The following is a 15,760-nucleotide window of genomic DNA, read 5'->3' as shown; positions in this document are numbered from 1 at the left end:
TTTTATGTTTGGTATTCTAAAATGACTATATTTTATTCCTTTGAAAAGTGTCAGAAAATTACAACTTTTGCAGGGGTAAAGACTAGCAGCAGGGGCCTATGTGGACAATTATTCCTAGAAATTATGGCATAAATTTTCCTTCTAAACAGACTCAAAAAAAGTACAGGTCTGGCAGAAGGTACTGGAATACAAAATGATAATACATGTATTCTACAAATTACCCTTGTCTGGAAAGATTAATAGTTTTGTTTTTCAAGTATTATACTTATTTTTCTTCTCTACATAGTGTTCAGTTGAAAATTTTTCCTGCTCTTTGCTTTGTACCTCATTTCCTCAGCTGTCAGGAAGGAGCAAAGATATATATAAAACATTATAATTTAGGACAGTCCCATTCTAGGGGGAGCTGTCTTAATGCAGTATGCCCTATTTTCTCACTTCTTTGTAACTGTCAGAGTCTGTAGACAGAGACAAAAATGCACTGTTGATTGGAACATTGATTAATCTATCAACAAACCAAACAGAAAAAAAAATTATTTGTACAAGTGTTTGTATTATGCAGCATAAATGTATACTTAGGAGGTAGGCAACATTTCACAGCTGTTCTTGAGTTGTGTTGTAAGAAATAATATATGTTTTTGTCTGTTTCTCCCAATACTGTAGTATTTCTGTTTTACTTATCTCTACATCATTCACCAAGTACAAATATTGTCTTAATTTTAATGAGTATTCAATAAATAGGAAATTATTGAAATATTACCTTCTATATTCAACATTATGGACATTTATAACATTTAGATATGGAAAAAGTTCGTAGTTGAAAGATATATCCTGCTAGAGCTTCTACATTTCAATTTGTTACTTTAAAAAAATATTATGTAGGAGTTAAGTTTTTTAAACTAGAGTCAAGTTTTTTTTCTCAAGGTTCTTGTAGTCACTGTGGCAGAGATAAGCTATTCTATTTTAAGCATAAATGCTATAGTTAAATCACCATAAGTATATTTAACTTTAAAAGTTACCTGTTCTAGTGAGATAGATTCAGTGATTATACTCAGTGATTATATGCCTTTTAAAAATTGCCATTATGGCAATATAAATGAAATTAAATGAAAATTTAATTTTTAATTTTTGAATTTTTGTAGGTACTATGACATTTAAAAATCACTCATCTATGCATCGTTCTTTACCACTAGTTGTCCAAATTAACACATTGATTGAACTTCTTAAACATGGAGGTGTAAGGACGTGGTTCTTTGGTAAAACTTCCAAATGGACTTTTATCATCATCTGGTAAGACTGGATTGTAGTTGCATAATCAGAATTAGCCCTCATTTCTGTGGTTATTTAAGTGCCAAACCTAAAGATCAGTCTTTGGATAACAATGTTATAAGGGACAATAGCTTGAAAATCAGTGGGCTGTACCTCTCTGTATGCTTTTATTCCCTAAAAAGGTGTCCCTGAACTAAGTCTTCTCTGATGATGGAAAGGAGGAAGGGATGGTATGCTTCTTGGAGTGAGATAACTATGTATAAAATTACCTGTGTTAGTGACTAGATGAGACTGACGTATAGTCGTCATAGGCACTGTTCATTTGAAGACAGATGTTGATAAAATTCTAAGAAATGGCTTGGTATCTAAAGAAGCTGAACATTCTATCAGAAATTGGTTTTTAATTACATATTCATTTAAATGTCCTTAAAAAAATGGTGCCAAGGAGAAATATAAACTGCTGCAGAATCACCATAAATGCAAAATTATTCAAGTCTGACTAAATGAAGTTTCTATGTACTAGAAAAACTACAAAAACTCACCATTTTAATGACTGCATCTGTGATCATGTACTAGCAAATAACTCTGCTTGTAGCACCTTTTATATGTCTCTATTATATTACTTACAATAATATAACTGTTTTCTTTCTTACCAGTTTCTACTCATAGGGATTTCATTCATTTAATTCATTCAACTAATATTGACCTGTCCTATGTATGCCAGCTGCTGGGTATACAACAGACAACCAGATAAAAATACATGCCTTGAAGATGATATTTTAGTTGCAGAGACAGAAAATCTAAATAAAGGAGCAAAATATATCATATGTTGAGATTTCTCTAACTATTGTTCTTTGCATCACTAGCATCTACTATAAGGACTGGGCAGAGTATACACTAAGAAACTATTCACTAATGGATTGATTTACTTTCATGATTACTCAGAGGAACGAAAGCATAATTCTTAATTTAACATTGCTTATAATTGTTAATAGCCACTGGAGTGCTGATACCAGTCAACAGAAAAACAGACAGGGTAGGGGATGATGGCGTAACTTCCAGAATAAAACTTTAATGAATGTGAGCTCTATGAGTATGAGTAGAGTGGCCTGGAAGATTGATTAATTGGGTGACCTTAATGTTTGATACGGAATTGTTGTTTAGTCTCTGTCATGTCCAACTCATTTGCAATCCCATGGACTGTAGCCTGCCAGGCTCCTTTGTCCATGGGATTTTCCAGGCAAGAATGCTGGAGTGGGTTGCCATTTCCTTCTCCAAGGGATCTTCCCAAGCTAGATATTGAACCCACATCTTCTGCATTGGCAGGTGGATTCTTTAGCACTGAGCCACCGGGGAAGCCGAGATAGGCAGCTGTTGTTGTTGTTCAGTCACTGTCATGTCTGACTCTTTGTGATTCCAGGGACTACAGAACACCATTGAGTTGGTGATGCCATCCAACCATCTTAGCCTCCATTGCTCCTTTCCCCTCCTGCCTTCAATCTTGCCCAGCATCAGGGTCTTTTCCAAGTAAGTTGGCTCTTCACAACAGGAGAACAAAGTAATGGAGCTTCAGCTTTAGCATTAGTCCTTGCAATGGGTATTCAGGGGTGATTTTCTTTAGGATTGACTGGTTTGATCTCGTTGCAGTCCAAAGAACTCTCAAGAGTCTTCTCCAGCACCACAGTTCAAAAGCATCAGTTCTTCAGTGCTCAGCCTTCTTTATGGTCCAACTCTCACATCTGTACATGATTACTGGAAAAACCATAGCTTTGACTGTGCAGACCTTTGTCTGCAAAGTGATGTCTCTGCTTTTTAATATGCTGTCTAGATTTGTCATAGCTTTTCTTCTAAGGGGCAAGTGTCTTTTAATTTCATGACTGCTGTCACTGTCCACAGTGATTTTGGGGGCCAAGAAAATAAGATCTGACGCTGTTTTCATTTTTTTCCCATCTTTTTGCCATGAAGTGATGGGACTAGATGCCATGATCTTAGTTTTTTGAATGTTGAGTTTCAAGTCAGCTTTTTCATTCTTGTCTTTCATCTTCATCAAAAGACTCTTTATTTCCTCTTTGTACCCTGTCATTAGGGTAGTATCATCTGCATATCTGATGTTGTTGATATTTCTCCCAGCAATCTTGACTCCAGCTTGTGATTCATCCAGTCTGGCATTTTGCATGATGTACTGTGCTTATAAGTTGAATAGGCATGATGATAATATACAGCCTTGACATACTCCTTTCCCAATTTTTAACCAGTCCATTGTTCCTGTCTGATTTTAATTGTTGCTTCTTGACCTGTGTACAGATTTCTCAGGAGGCAGGTAAGGTGATCTGGTATTCTCATCTCTAAGAATTTTCCACAGTTTGTTGTGATCCACACAGTCAAAGGCTTTAGTGTAATCAATGAAGCAGAAGTAGATGTTTTTCTGGAACTCTCTTTCTTTTTCTATGATCCAATGGATGTTGGCAATTTGATCTCTGGTTCCTCTGCCTTTTCTAAATCCAGCTTGAACATTTGAAAGTTTCGGTTCATGTACTTCAAGCCTAACTTGAAGGATATTGAGCATCACCTTGCTAGCATGTGAAATGCATGCAATTGTATGGTAGTTTGAACATTCTATGGCATTGCCTTTCTTTGAGATTAGAATGAAAATTGACCTTTTCCAGTCCTGTGGTCGCTGCCAAGTTTTCCAAATTTGTTGGCATATTGAGTGCAAGACTTTAACAGCATGGTCTTTTAAGATTTGAAATAGCTCAGCTGGAATTCCATCACCTCCATTAGCTTTGTTCACAGTGATGCTTCCTAAGGCCCACTTGACTTCACACTCCAGGATGTATGGCTCTAGGTGAGTGACCACACCATGATGGTTATCTGGGTCATTAAAACCTTTTTTTGTACAGTTCTGCTGTGTATTCTTATCACCTCTTCTTTATTTCTTCTGCCTCTGTTAGATCCCTGCCATTTCTGTCCTTTATTGTGCTCATCTGTGCATGAAATGTTCCCTTGTTACCCCTATTTTTCTTGAAGATATCTCTAGTTTTTCCCATTGTATTGTTTTCCTCTGTTTCTTTGCACTGTTCTCTTAAGATGGCTTTCTTATCTCTCCTTGCTATTCTTTGCTGCTAAGTCACTTCAGTCGTGTCTGACTCCGTGCGACCCCATAGATGGCAGCCCACCAGACTCCCCCGTCCCTGGGGTTCTCCAGGCAAGAACCCTGGAGTGGGTTGCCATTTCCTTCTCCAATGCATGAAAGTGAAAAGTGAAAATGAAGTCGCTCAGTCGTCCCCGACTCTTAGCGACACCAAGGACTGCAGCCTACTAGGCTCCTCCATCCATGGGATTTTCCAGGCAAGAGTACTGGAGTGGGGTGCCATTGCCTTCTCTGTTGCTATTCTTTAGAACTCTGCATTCAGATGGGTGTATCTTTCTATTTCTCCATTTCCTTTTGCTGCTATTCTTTTCTTAGCTATTTGTAAGGCCTCCTCAGACAACCATTTTGCCTTTTTGCATTTCTTTTTTTTGGGGGGAATGGTTTTGGTCACCACTTCCTGTATAATGTTATGAATAGTTATTCATAGTTCTTCAGGCTTTCCATCAGATCTAATCCCTTGAATTTATTTGTCACTTCTACTGTATAATCATAAGAGATTTGATTTAGGTCATACCTGAATGGTCTAGGGTTTTCCCTACTTTTTTCAATTTGAGTCTCAATTTTGCAATAAAGAGCTGATGATCTAAGCCACAGTTAGGTCCTGGTCTTGTTTTTGTTGACTGTATAGATCTTTTCCATCTTTGATTGCAAAGAATATAATCAGTCTGATTTTGGTATTGACCACTTGGTGATGTCCAAATCTAGATTTGTCTCTTGTGTTGTTGGAAGAGGGTGTTTGCTACGACCAGTGTGTTCTCTTGGCAAAGCTCTGTTAACCTTTGCCCTGCTTCATTTTGTATTCGAAGTCCGAACTTGCCTGTTACTCCAGGTGTCTCTTGACGTCCTACCTTTGCATTCCCATCCCCTAAGATGAAAAGGTCATCTCTTTTAGTGTTAGTTCTAGGAAATATGCAGTTACCATAACAGTTAATTGTACTATGTGGCCCAAATAAGTGGAGGTCTTATCGTATCATCTGTCTATTTTGCTCTTTGCAACTAGCAATGCACACAAACATTCTGGCCCACATACTTCTTTGATTTCATTATTTCTCTATTGTCTTAATGTTGAATGTCTGGAGAAGTATCAAGTTAATTCATTTGTTTTTCCATAGAACATCCAAACACTTGGCCTTTACACTTCTCAGTTAGAATTCTAATCATTAACAAAGATGACTGAATATAACCTGCCAAGCTCTAAAGGAAGATATTTTAGAAAATAACAGCATAGTTATGTGTCAAGTAGCTCTTGGAAACTAGATAAAAGACTGCACGAGTGATGAAAATCTATGCACAACTCTCTGGAATCCAAGTTCCAGTGAGCCAGCCAGAGAAGAATGCTTTCAAGGTTTGTGAAGTGACTTTTGATGGAGCCTGGGGAAAATGGTAGACATTCCTGCTCTCACCCCAACTCCCAACCTTCTATCAGGCTTATCAGGGCTGAAATTCTCCAGCAATTCTGTAGTACCCCACTCACATAAACACAGACATTCATAAATGATCAACATTAGTTCTGAGTCTTTAGCACAATAGTACAGGCCTACTTTGGGGATCAAGGGCTGTCCTGATGGCTCAGTGGTATAGAATCCACCTGCCAGTACGAAAGATGCAGATTCAGTCCTTGGGTTGGGAAGATCCCCTGGAGAAGGAAATGGCAACCCACTCTAGTATTCTTGCCCAAAATCTCACAGACTTAGTACCTTGGTAGTCTACAGTCCATGGGTTGCCAAGAGTTGGACATGACTTAGTAACTAAAACCTCAACAACAACAACCTCGGAGATATCATGAGTTTGGTTTTAGACCACCACAGTAAAGTGACTATCACGGTAGAGCAAGTCATGAAATTTTAGGTTCCCAGGGCAAACACAATTATATTTTACACTGTACTGTAAGCTCTTAACTTTGCAATAGCATTATGTTTTAAAAAAATGTGTATACATACCTTAATTAAAAATACTTTATTACTAAAAAATGCTGACCGTCATCTGACAACACAAGGTTCCATAAACCTTCAATTTGTAGAAAAAAAAAAATACAGTATCTGCAAAGCACGATAATAAAGCTATGCACAATACAACAAGGTATGCCTGTATATTTCAACAAATTACTTGAGGGAAAAAAAGTACAGATTATAAAGCAATTCATAATCTAACAAAGAAAAAATTAGAGACAAAGCACAGGAGAAAATCAAAGTCCTCTGCAATTCTACTATCTAGAGTTAACCAAGAAAATCATTGAAATACACTAGTTTTTTTTCTATGTGCGCACAAAATTACATAAAGTTTTTCAGAATTGGGATCATACCGTCAATATATTTGGTAACTTGCCTTAAAAAATTAAAACTGAGAACTTACCTGGTGGCTCAGTGACTAAGACTCTGAGCTCCTAATACAGGAGTCCTGGGTTAGATCCTTGATTGGGAAACTAGATCCCACATGCCACAGCTGAGAGTTAGCAACTAAAGAGGATCCTGCATGCCACACCTAAAACGAAAAGGTCCTGTATGCTGCACCTAAGACCCAGTGCAGCCAAATAAATAAATAAAAATAAATATTAAAATAAGACTGAATCACAAACATGAAAGCTTACATATCTTCCACTACATGAAAGTACCATAATTTATGATTTGTTGCATACTTGAGTTGTCCTGAATTTTCAACAATATACTATTGTCAACAACATACTAATGATCTTTCTTTTATATAAATACTCCACCCACTTGGTGGGTAACTGTTGGTGCTTCTCCCAAGCTAGGTTCTAGAGCAACCTCGCTTCCAGGCTGGGGCTGGGGTCATAGGAAGGGGAGAGTGAGGAGTGTCTGGCCACTACCCTGGTATTCTGGAAAAACCCTCGGTGCTGGAAGCCCTGGGTACTGGCTGCCCTCAGCAGAGGACTCAATGTTTTTTCATGGCTGGTGACCACATTGGTGTTTGCAAGGGAAGGAGGAAAGTCAGAGAAGTGAATGTCATGTAACTCAAGCATTTTAAGCTTGTATGTTTCTAAACTAGGCCCAGCTGTTCCATCCAAGTGCACCAAGCATCTTTGTTCCCAGCTACAGAGAGCAATGTCTTGGCTGGGCTCTGAGATCTCTAGGAACACATGTAGTCATTAACAGGAACTGCATTCACTTAGTATTTATCAGGCAAGAGACCTATTGCTTCTTTCATTCTTCAACCCACTCCTCCCCACCCCACGTCCAAAAAAAAAAAAAGAAGGCAAAGAAAATAGATTGTAAGTTTCGTAAGGACAGGCAATACTTGCTTCGTTTGCCGCTGTGTCCTCAGAGCCTAGCACATTGCCTGGCACACAGCAAATGAACAAATATTTGATAAGTAAAGAAAAAACATAAAATGAAAGTATCTCAAGTCAATTGCCAATTGGGCCTTGGCCCTTCTGTCTTTTAAGAGAAACAGGGCTCATATAGGCTTATTTCTTCAATCCTGTTAGCTAACTTGGGGAGAAGTGATAGAAGAGTCTGGAAGTAACCCAGGGACTATTGTCTGAGGACTAATTATCTGTGCAGTGAAACTTGGTCAATTTTATTAGCTAGAGAATCTTTAGACCTGCACTTTGATCACTTTTTCCCCTACAAGAGGAACCATAAAGGAAAGAATCATTTCCCAAAGGGTCTGCATGGACTGCAAGATCTTGTTTCTTTTAGTGGCAACAAACCGCCTTGGAATCCTTTACTTTTAGAAACATTCTAGGCCTCAAAATACTGCAAGAAGATCCAACCAGTCCATTCTGAAGGAGATCAGCCCTGGGATTTCTTTGGAAGGAATGATGCTAAAGCTGAAACTCCAGTACTTTGGCCACCTCATGCGAAGAGTTGACTCATTGGAAAAGACTCTGATGCTGGGAGGGATTGGGGGCAGGAGGAAAAGGGGACGACAGAGGATGAGATGGCTGGATGGCATCACTGACTCGATGGACGTGAGTCTGGGTGAACTCGGGGAGTTGGTGATGGACAGGGAGGCCTGGCGTGCTGCAATTCATGGAGTTGCAAAGAGTTGGACACGACTGAGTGATTGAACTGAACTGAACTGAACTGAGGCCTCAAAATATCAGACCACTGTGATGGATGAGCAGATGTTTCTCTGATGACTAGATGCTGTTCTTCTAGAAACAGCCTCAATGAATAAAATATAATATAATTTTGCTCATTTTACCATTTACTGAGAACATCTTAAGTACCAGCTTTGTACCAGCTATTAGAAATAAAAATAAAAAGAAGAGATGATCATAGATTTGCAAGTAAATAATACATTATCATGCAGTGTGGCATGTGACACAGCTGAGTAGGGACAGGGTGCTGGAGCAGCACAACTTGCTAATTCATCTCAGAGAAGTTGGGAAAAGTTTCATGGAGGTGAGCCCATTATGACGTGGGGCTTGAAGGATGGATAGGAGTTTTTCAGGTAGAGAAATGGCGAGTGGAGGTTCAAAATGAGAGCCATACAAGCCAAAGCTCAGAAGGGCCTGGTGGATCTGGGACAGTTGAGGCCTTTACTGTGGTTGGAGCGTAGGGTATTGGCAGGAGAGATGAGGTTATAGAGATGGATGTCAGATGCATCATCAAGAAGGCAGTTAAGGAGTTTGTTGTGTAGACAATGAGGGTTTTGGTAAGGGACATTTCTCCTTTAACCATAAGTATCACCAGCCACATTGAAGCATTTTATTCTTGATAATGACCCATCAAGAAGACCAAGAAGACTTGATTTTTTTGTTGTTGTTGTTTCCATTTGGGTTTTAGGTTTTTACATTGTCTCTCAATCCTGCTGACATAATAGTGTAATCCCCCTTAAATTTTCAGTTTTACCTTTTGTTCATTTATTCGTTATTTGTTTTTATAGCCAAGATGTTTTCAAAGACATTTTGTTTGTTCTGCAAATGTTCATTGAGAAGTAAAACCTAGGCTCAATGCTTAGACCAGTTCTAATCTATAGCTAGGGCTTCCCTGGTGCCTCTGTGGTAAAGAATTCACCTGCCAGTGCAGGAGACATGGATAGCATCCCTGGGTTGGGAAGATCTCTTGGAGAAGGAAATGGCAACTCACTTCAGTTTTCTTGCCTGGGAAATCCCATGGATAGAGAAGCCTTGAGGGCTACAGTTCATGGGGTGGCAAAGAGTCAGATGTGACTTAGTGACAGTGTATAGCTGTTCTAAATAAAATTTTAAAAACTTTTATCTATAGTTTATATAAACTTTAGCTTATCTATAATCTATTTGCATAAATAAACTTTAGTTTTTTCATCAAGATTTACAAATATGTTGGCTTTGAATTTTCTATTCCCAGAAGTAAGAAGAGGTCTGTAACTAGGATCAGTGTTTGTCTGCTCTTCGGTCATTCTGTTTGTGCACATTTGACTTGCCGTATAAGTTGTCATTTTCGTAGTTCTGGTGTCAGTTTGAATTCGAAGGATTCAGATGTCTATGTCAATGTTTCTGCTATTTCTGCTATTCTGCTATCATTTCTTTTTCTCGGTGTTTTGCAAAATAACATCACTTTGTGGAAAGTGAAATAAATACCATGTAGCAGTTTGTTAAGTTAAAAATCTGTCTATCAAGTGATTTCTCTATTTTGTTTGTTTTGCAGGTGACAATGGCCAGCATTGGAATGAATATACAAGATTTTAAGGATTCCTGTGAAAGAACCCTTTTTACTCTTCGAATGGCAACATGGAATCAAATCTTAGATCCTTGGGTGTATATTCTTCTACGGAAGGCTGTCCTTAGGAACCTCTATGTGTGTACCAGACGCTGTTGTGGAGTACATGTCATCAGCTTACATGTTTGGGAGCTTAGCTCCATTAAAAATTCCTTAAAGGTTGCTGCTATTTCTGATTTACCAGTTACAGAGAAAGTAACTCAGCAAACAAGCACCTAGTTGAATAGGATGGTAAATCAGTGTAGGTCTAGGACCAAATTTAAAAAAAAGTGTTGGCAATACTTCAGTTAATTGTGTAAATAGAGAAAGTCTAACTGGAAAAATCAGCCCTCACCCAGATAGTATGGGGGCACTTTTGTCAGACTTGGCTTTTAAATTTGTTAAATTAGCTGTTTAATTACATATTTTAACACGCTTTTGTCAACTGGAGGTAAATGTGATAAAATAATGCCATAGGAGTCAAACGAAAGCAGTTTGGGCCTTATCTGTGCTATTGTTGCTTTTGAAATGAGTGACTCTCTTGAAGCCTGAAGCCTGTATTTGGTCTACTACCTGAACAGTGAAATGGCCATTTAGGGGGTCACTGCTCTATGCAGACCAGGCACAGTGAAATGGGGCACCCTTTTTTGATCTGGTCTGTTTTACTCCTCATTACGTAGCCTCAGTTAATACGTGCGTTGTCATGTCACAGGGGATTGATTGTGGCTTCTTATAATGACTTCCACATACGTGGTTGGCTGTCAGATTGCCTGGTCTTGTGAGCCTGTTTAGAATGAACCTTTCTTTGTCATATTTGACAGATACAACTCTTGCATTTATTGATATGAAGGTCAGTTTTTGTTTGAAGATATTCTTGTTAAGTCATAGATTTGCACAGTTTTCAAGTAATCACCATTTCCTCTGAAAATGCTTATGTATAGTCAATAGTTTGTAGAGAAACAAAGTCTGTGTGAGCAGGTGTAGAGGTGACTTGCACTGTAGCGGTTCCTAAGGAACTCAGCCATGGATAATGCAAACAAGCAGAAGTTAAACCCTAAGTGATGGGTGCAGAGAACATTGGTAAAGGTGCTTTACCTAAGAACCATTGACACAGTGTCATTTCTGTGTCAGGGAACAAAAGAAACACAGCCTCTAGAGAAAAATATTCAAAGACTATCTGCAGCTAGTGTGTTTCTTTTCACTTATACACGCACATATACTCACACACACACCAAGGACATCAGAAATTTAAGTTGAAAGGAATTCTTTAAATCTGTAAGATGGCATCTTCCAAAGCCTGTACTACCAATGTCAAGGGGAACTTTGGCAATTAGCCAGGTATTTTGAGACCCTTATAATGATTAACCAAAAGATAAAAATCTCTCTCCAAATTTCCAAATAATACTTACATTTTTTTCTTTGCTTGTTTGTGTAATTGAACTCAAAGAATTTTAGTAATCATTCAAAATGTCCTGAGTCTGTCAGAGCAGAGGATAGCTAGTTCTGCTTTATATTCAGGAAATGCATTTCTATAAAAAACTCATTTTTTCATTAGTTGGGGTCTGTTTTAATATTACTCTTCCTTGTGAAACTGACTAGATTCTCTAGGAAATCTGTATAGATCAATTAGACTTAAATTACTATTTTTACAAATTTTTGCTTTTGACTGGTAATTTAAAAGTTCTTGTTCTTGTTTACTTTGGTGAATGTTGGTAAATTCTAATGAATACATTAAAAGAATGTATGCTTAATGTAATGAATACACTGGAAGAATGTTTGCTCAAGCAAACAGCCTCAGTGAAGATTTAAAGACAACTGTTTTGTTCCCCAATGAATTTAAAGTAGGGCAAGATGCATAGACACACTGGTGTATATGATATTCTTAGTTTATGACCAGTAAATGATGAATCACACCAAGTTAGGTCATTCACATATAGAGCACATAGTAGATGCTTGATACTTGCCAAATTGAACTACTGGAAAGGATATCTTGGTGCAAATGAGCATGGAAGTGCAAAGGTTTTGTGTACTTTTAGTTTAAGCTGACAACTACATGTTGGTTATTTTAAGATCTATCTATCTATCTCCAGTGTATATACTTTTTAAAAAGCCATTGCAATTTGTGATTGCTGTTATATTACATAAATGTTCTCACATGTTTTAGGAGCACTTAAAGACTAAAAGAATTAATTGATGGTTTAGAGGAGATACGTATTTCCTAGAGTTCCTTGAGAGAGTGTTGGTGTTCTGTGAGCTGAAGTAGAAGGAAGCAAAGTTCCATCCTTTCTCCTCAGGCTGGTTGGGATACTGCAGTGACTAGTGCCCATAGAGCCTGATCTAGGAGATCTGTGGAGGAGAAAACCTCAGTTTTAGGCCTTTTCTCCTTGAGAAGACAAATGACAAAATTGTTTCTCTTGCTATGATGTCACTCTGGTCATGCGTGTCTGTGTTGAGGAGATATTGTGACATGGCCATGTATAGGACTGCATGAGCTTAGCATGCAAGATTTTGGGGAGTGACAGGGCAGTCATTCTCTGCACATCCTGGAAGGGTTATCTCTATTATCTGAGCTTAGGTTTAGAGCAACTAAATTGGTTTCATGATGCTGTTAAACTCAAGAAATAAACACCAAAAATTGGGGGAAAAAACAGTCAAAGAATATGTGTGCTTACATAGTGTTAGGCTTTTTTGTCCACAGAAAATGAAATGAAATGAGCACAATATGCATATCTGACTTCAGAATTTTATTTCTGTTATTATATGTATTTCCATGTGGTTTGACAATTTATTGTATAATGAATAATAAAGTAGAGCATCTGCCAATAACTTTCATATATTTGTTCAAAGGGGAAGGATATTTGTTCAAATGACTGGAAATAGTGTTCAGGAAGCTTACCACTTTTAAAGTTTTACAGTCTACTTTAAAATTTATCATTAGACCATCAGAGTAACTGAATTTCCCTTCTCATTGGATAAAATAGTATCCAAGCAACTTCATATACAATTTGATTACATTATTTCTAGGGGATTATATTTTTCTAGGCAGATTACTTGAAAATAGCAGGCTTTTTCTAATGTTAGTGAACTTTTAAAAAATGAGACTACAAAACCCCAGCAGATGTGTTTAGGGGTACAGAGAGATAGTGCTGTTCCATAATTAGCTTTAAGTATATCCTAAAATATCAGACTTTTTACTGATGGGTTTAACTAGGTGATAGAAATATGTTCTTTAAACATTTTTTTTTTTAAGAAAAGCAGAAAGTTGCTTCCAATTATCTGTTGTTGCTGAAGTGAAAAATACTAAGTTAACACACACACATATACATAGATATATCTGTCTTATAAAACAAATGATCTTGTTTGATCATTTTCAGTATGAAAATGATAAACCTGCTTTAGTTTTGTGCCTAACCTGAGTTCAGAGTCCAAGTAAGATCATTTAGTAAATGAAGTGAACTTTTTGTGAAACTTGGTGCAAGCTTCACATATATATTATCATTATTGCTCAAGACTAATTGTCTAAGGTGAGACTATAAAGGATGGGAGTGTATATTTTTCTGCTTCACTGGGGGTCAGACTATTGTACTGCCTGGTAAATAATATTGTTGGACTTCAACTTGTCATTGACATATTTTAACAGTTGATGAAATGTGTTATGTGAATAAATGTATTTTATGCTCTTCATACTTGTTGAGTTGTATAAGAGAGTAAATAGTGATATGTATATTTTGTGTCTTCCATCAGCATGTAACTCATGTCATTTTAGTGCTTTGACTAGTTTAAAACTTCAAACAAATGATTTCTAAAAAATAAACTTTTGGTGTTTATCAGGACTGGTTATTTTTAGGAAGATCATATAAAATTTGGAACTCTGGAACCTAAATTTTCGGGTTTAGGTTCCTGAAACCTAAACTAAGGATTTCAGCTTATTTTCCTTTTGCTATCTCTTTCCTGTCCACTTTTCTGTGACATCTGCCTTGTTTCTTTTTCCTGTGCCTCATCTTACACAGGTAGGTTATAATTCTGGTGGGAATTTGATCATCTCCAAAACACACTGGCACAAGTATACCTATAATAACAGCCCCCCAGTCCCAGTGCCATAAATCCAGAAAGGTTTGTATCTCACCCGTGGATACTGTCCACTCAGAAGGGGAGCTCTGCCCACTGTGAGCACTCAGAGACCTTGGGACAAAGCAGCAGTAATCTTAGATGTTGCTGTTTGTGGTGCTAAAGGGAAAAACAACCTGATGAATCATGCACTGGCTCTAAGAGCTTCCACCTTGAGCGACACATATTACTTTTGCTCACACATCTCTGGCCAAAGCAAGTAAAATGGCCCCACTAACTTCAAGCAGGGCAGGTAAGTGTAATACTATGAAATATCACAAAGGAGGGCTGAAAAAAATTGGTAGATAGCAGTAGTGATTTCCATATTAGGTAATTGTTTTTTGTTGTGTTCGTTATTTACTTCTTGCTGCTGCTGCTGCTAAGTTGCTTCAGTCGTGTCCGACTCTGTGTGACCCCAGAGACGGCAGCCCACCAGGCTCCCCCGTCCCTGGGATTCTCCAGGCAAAAACAATGGAGTGGGTTGTCATTTCCTTCTCCAATGCATGAAAGTGAAAAGTGAAAGTGATTCAAACTGGAACCAGGTTTAAATTAAAAAAAAAAAAAAATGTTTTTAGAAACATCACGGGATACAAATATTTAGGTCTCATTTATTTAAGAATCTTGTAATCTACAAAGATAAAGCAGAATGAATGCCATATATATTCCACAAGCTTTTCGCAATTAATAGAAATTTTAGATGACACCATAGAATAAAAAGTGAAAAGCCTGGTTTTTAAAAATGCAGGGAGTAAAACATTCTGTACAATGCCAAGAATAGCCTAGTTGCAGCATTGTCTGAAATAGTTGTGTTTCTAATAAATGAAGATGTTTGAAATTTACTTTTACCTTTGCATTAATGGCCAGACCGTAAAGCATCTGCCCACAAACCAGGTAGACCTGGGTTTGATCCCTGGGTTGGGAAGATGCCCTGGAGAAGGAAATGGCACCCTACTCCAGTACCCTTGCCTGGAAAATCCCATGGACGGGGGAGCCTGGTAGGCCTACAGTTCATGGGGTCACAAGAGTCGGACATGACTGAGTGACTTCACTTGCGTTTTCAGTCTCTTTAAAATATTTTGATACCTTAATATACTCTTTGCTGTTGAATTTTATCAAACTGTTAGAAAATCCAAAGTAGGAAAACAGCACTAGAACAAGATTAAACTATATTTCTTTTCTTTTTCACCAAGTCGCTTCATTTTGAACCCAAACATGACAGTATATGAAATGAATCAGAAACCTGGCAAAATTGAAATCTTAGGAATCTTGAGATATAAGTTTATGTATACTGAATGTTAGCACATTCAAAAGCAGAGACATTACTTTGGCAACAAAGGTCCGTCTAGTCAAGGCTATGGTTTTTCCAGTGGTCATGTATGGATATGAGAAGAAAGCTGAGTGCTGAAGAATTGATGCTTTTGAACTGTGGTGTTGGAGAAGACTCTTGAGAGTCCCTTGGACTGCAAGGAGATCCAACCAGTCCATTCTGAAGGAGATCAGCCCCGGGATTTCTTTGGAAGGAATGATGCTAAAGCTGAAACTCCAGTACTTTGGCCACCTCATGCAAAGAGTTGACTCATTGGAAAAGACT

General features: G+C 37.8%; 1 protein-coding gene across 2 annotated transcripts in view; it reads left to right on the top strand.

The window, feature by feature from the left end:
- PTGFR (prostaglandin F receptor) overlaps window positions 1–13,895 on the top strand; it is a 62,855-nt gene extending 48,960 nt beyond the window's left edge. For both annotated transcript variants that reach the window (XM_070367806.1, XM_070367805.1), the window contains exon 3: window positions 10,012–13,895. In XM_070367806.1, coding sequence (XP_070223907.1) covers window positions 10,012–10,302 — 291 coding nt within the window. In that variant the 3' untranslated portion in view covers window positions 10,303–13,895. The remainder of the gene's footprint in view (window positions 1–10,011) is intronic.
- The last annotated feature ends 1,865 nt before the right edge of the window (window positions 13,896–15,760 follow it).

Source organism: Bos mutus, chromosome 3, assembly GCF_027580195.1.
Source record: "Bos mutus isolate GX-2022 chromosome 3, NWIPB_WYAK_1.1, whole genome shotgun sequence".
Lineage (NCBI taxonomy): Eukaryota > Metazoa > Chordata > Mammalia > Artiodactyla > Bovidae > Bos > Bos mutus.
Note: the sequence above shows the minus strand (reverse complement) of the source record. Positions and strands in the feature narration are given on the sequence as shown.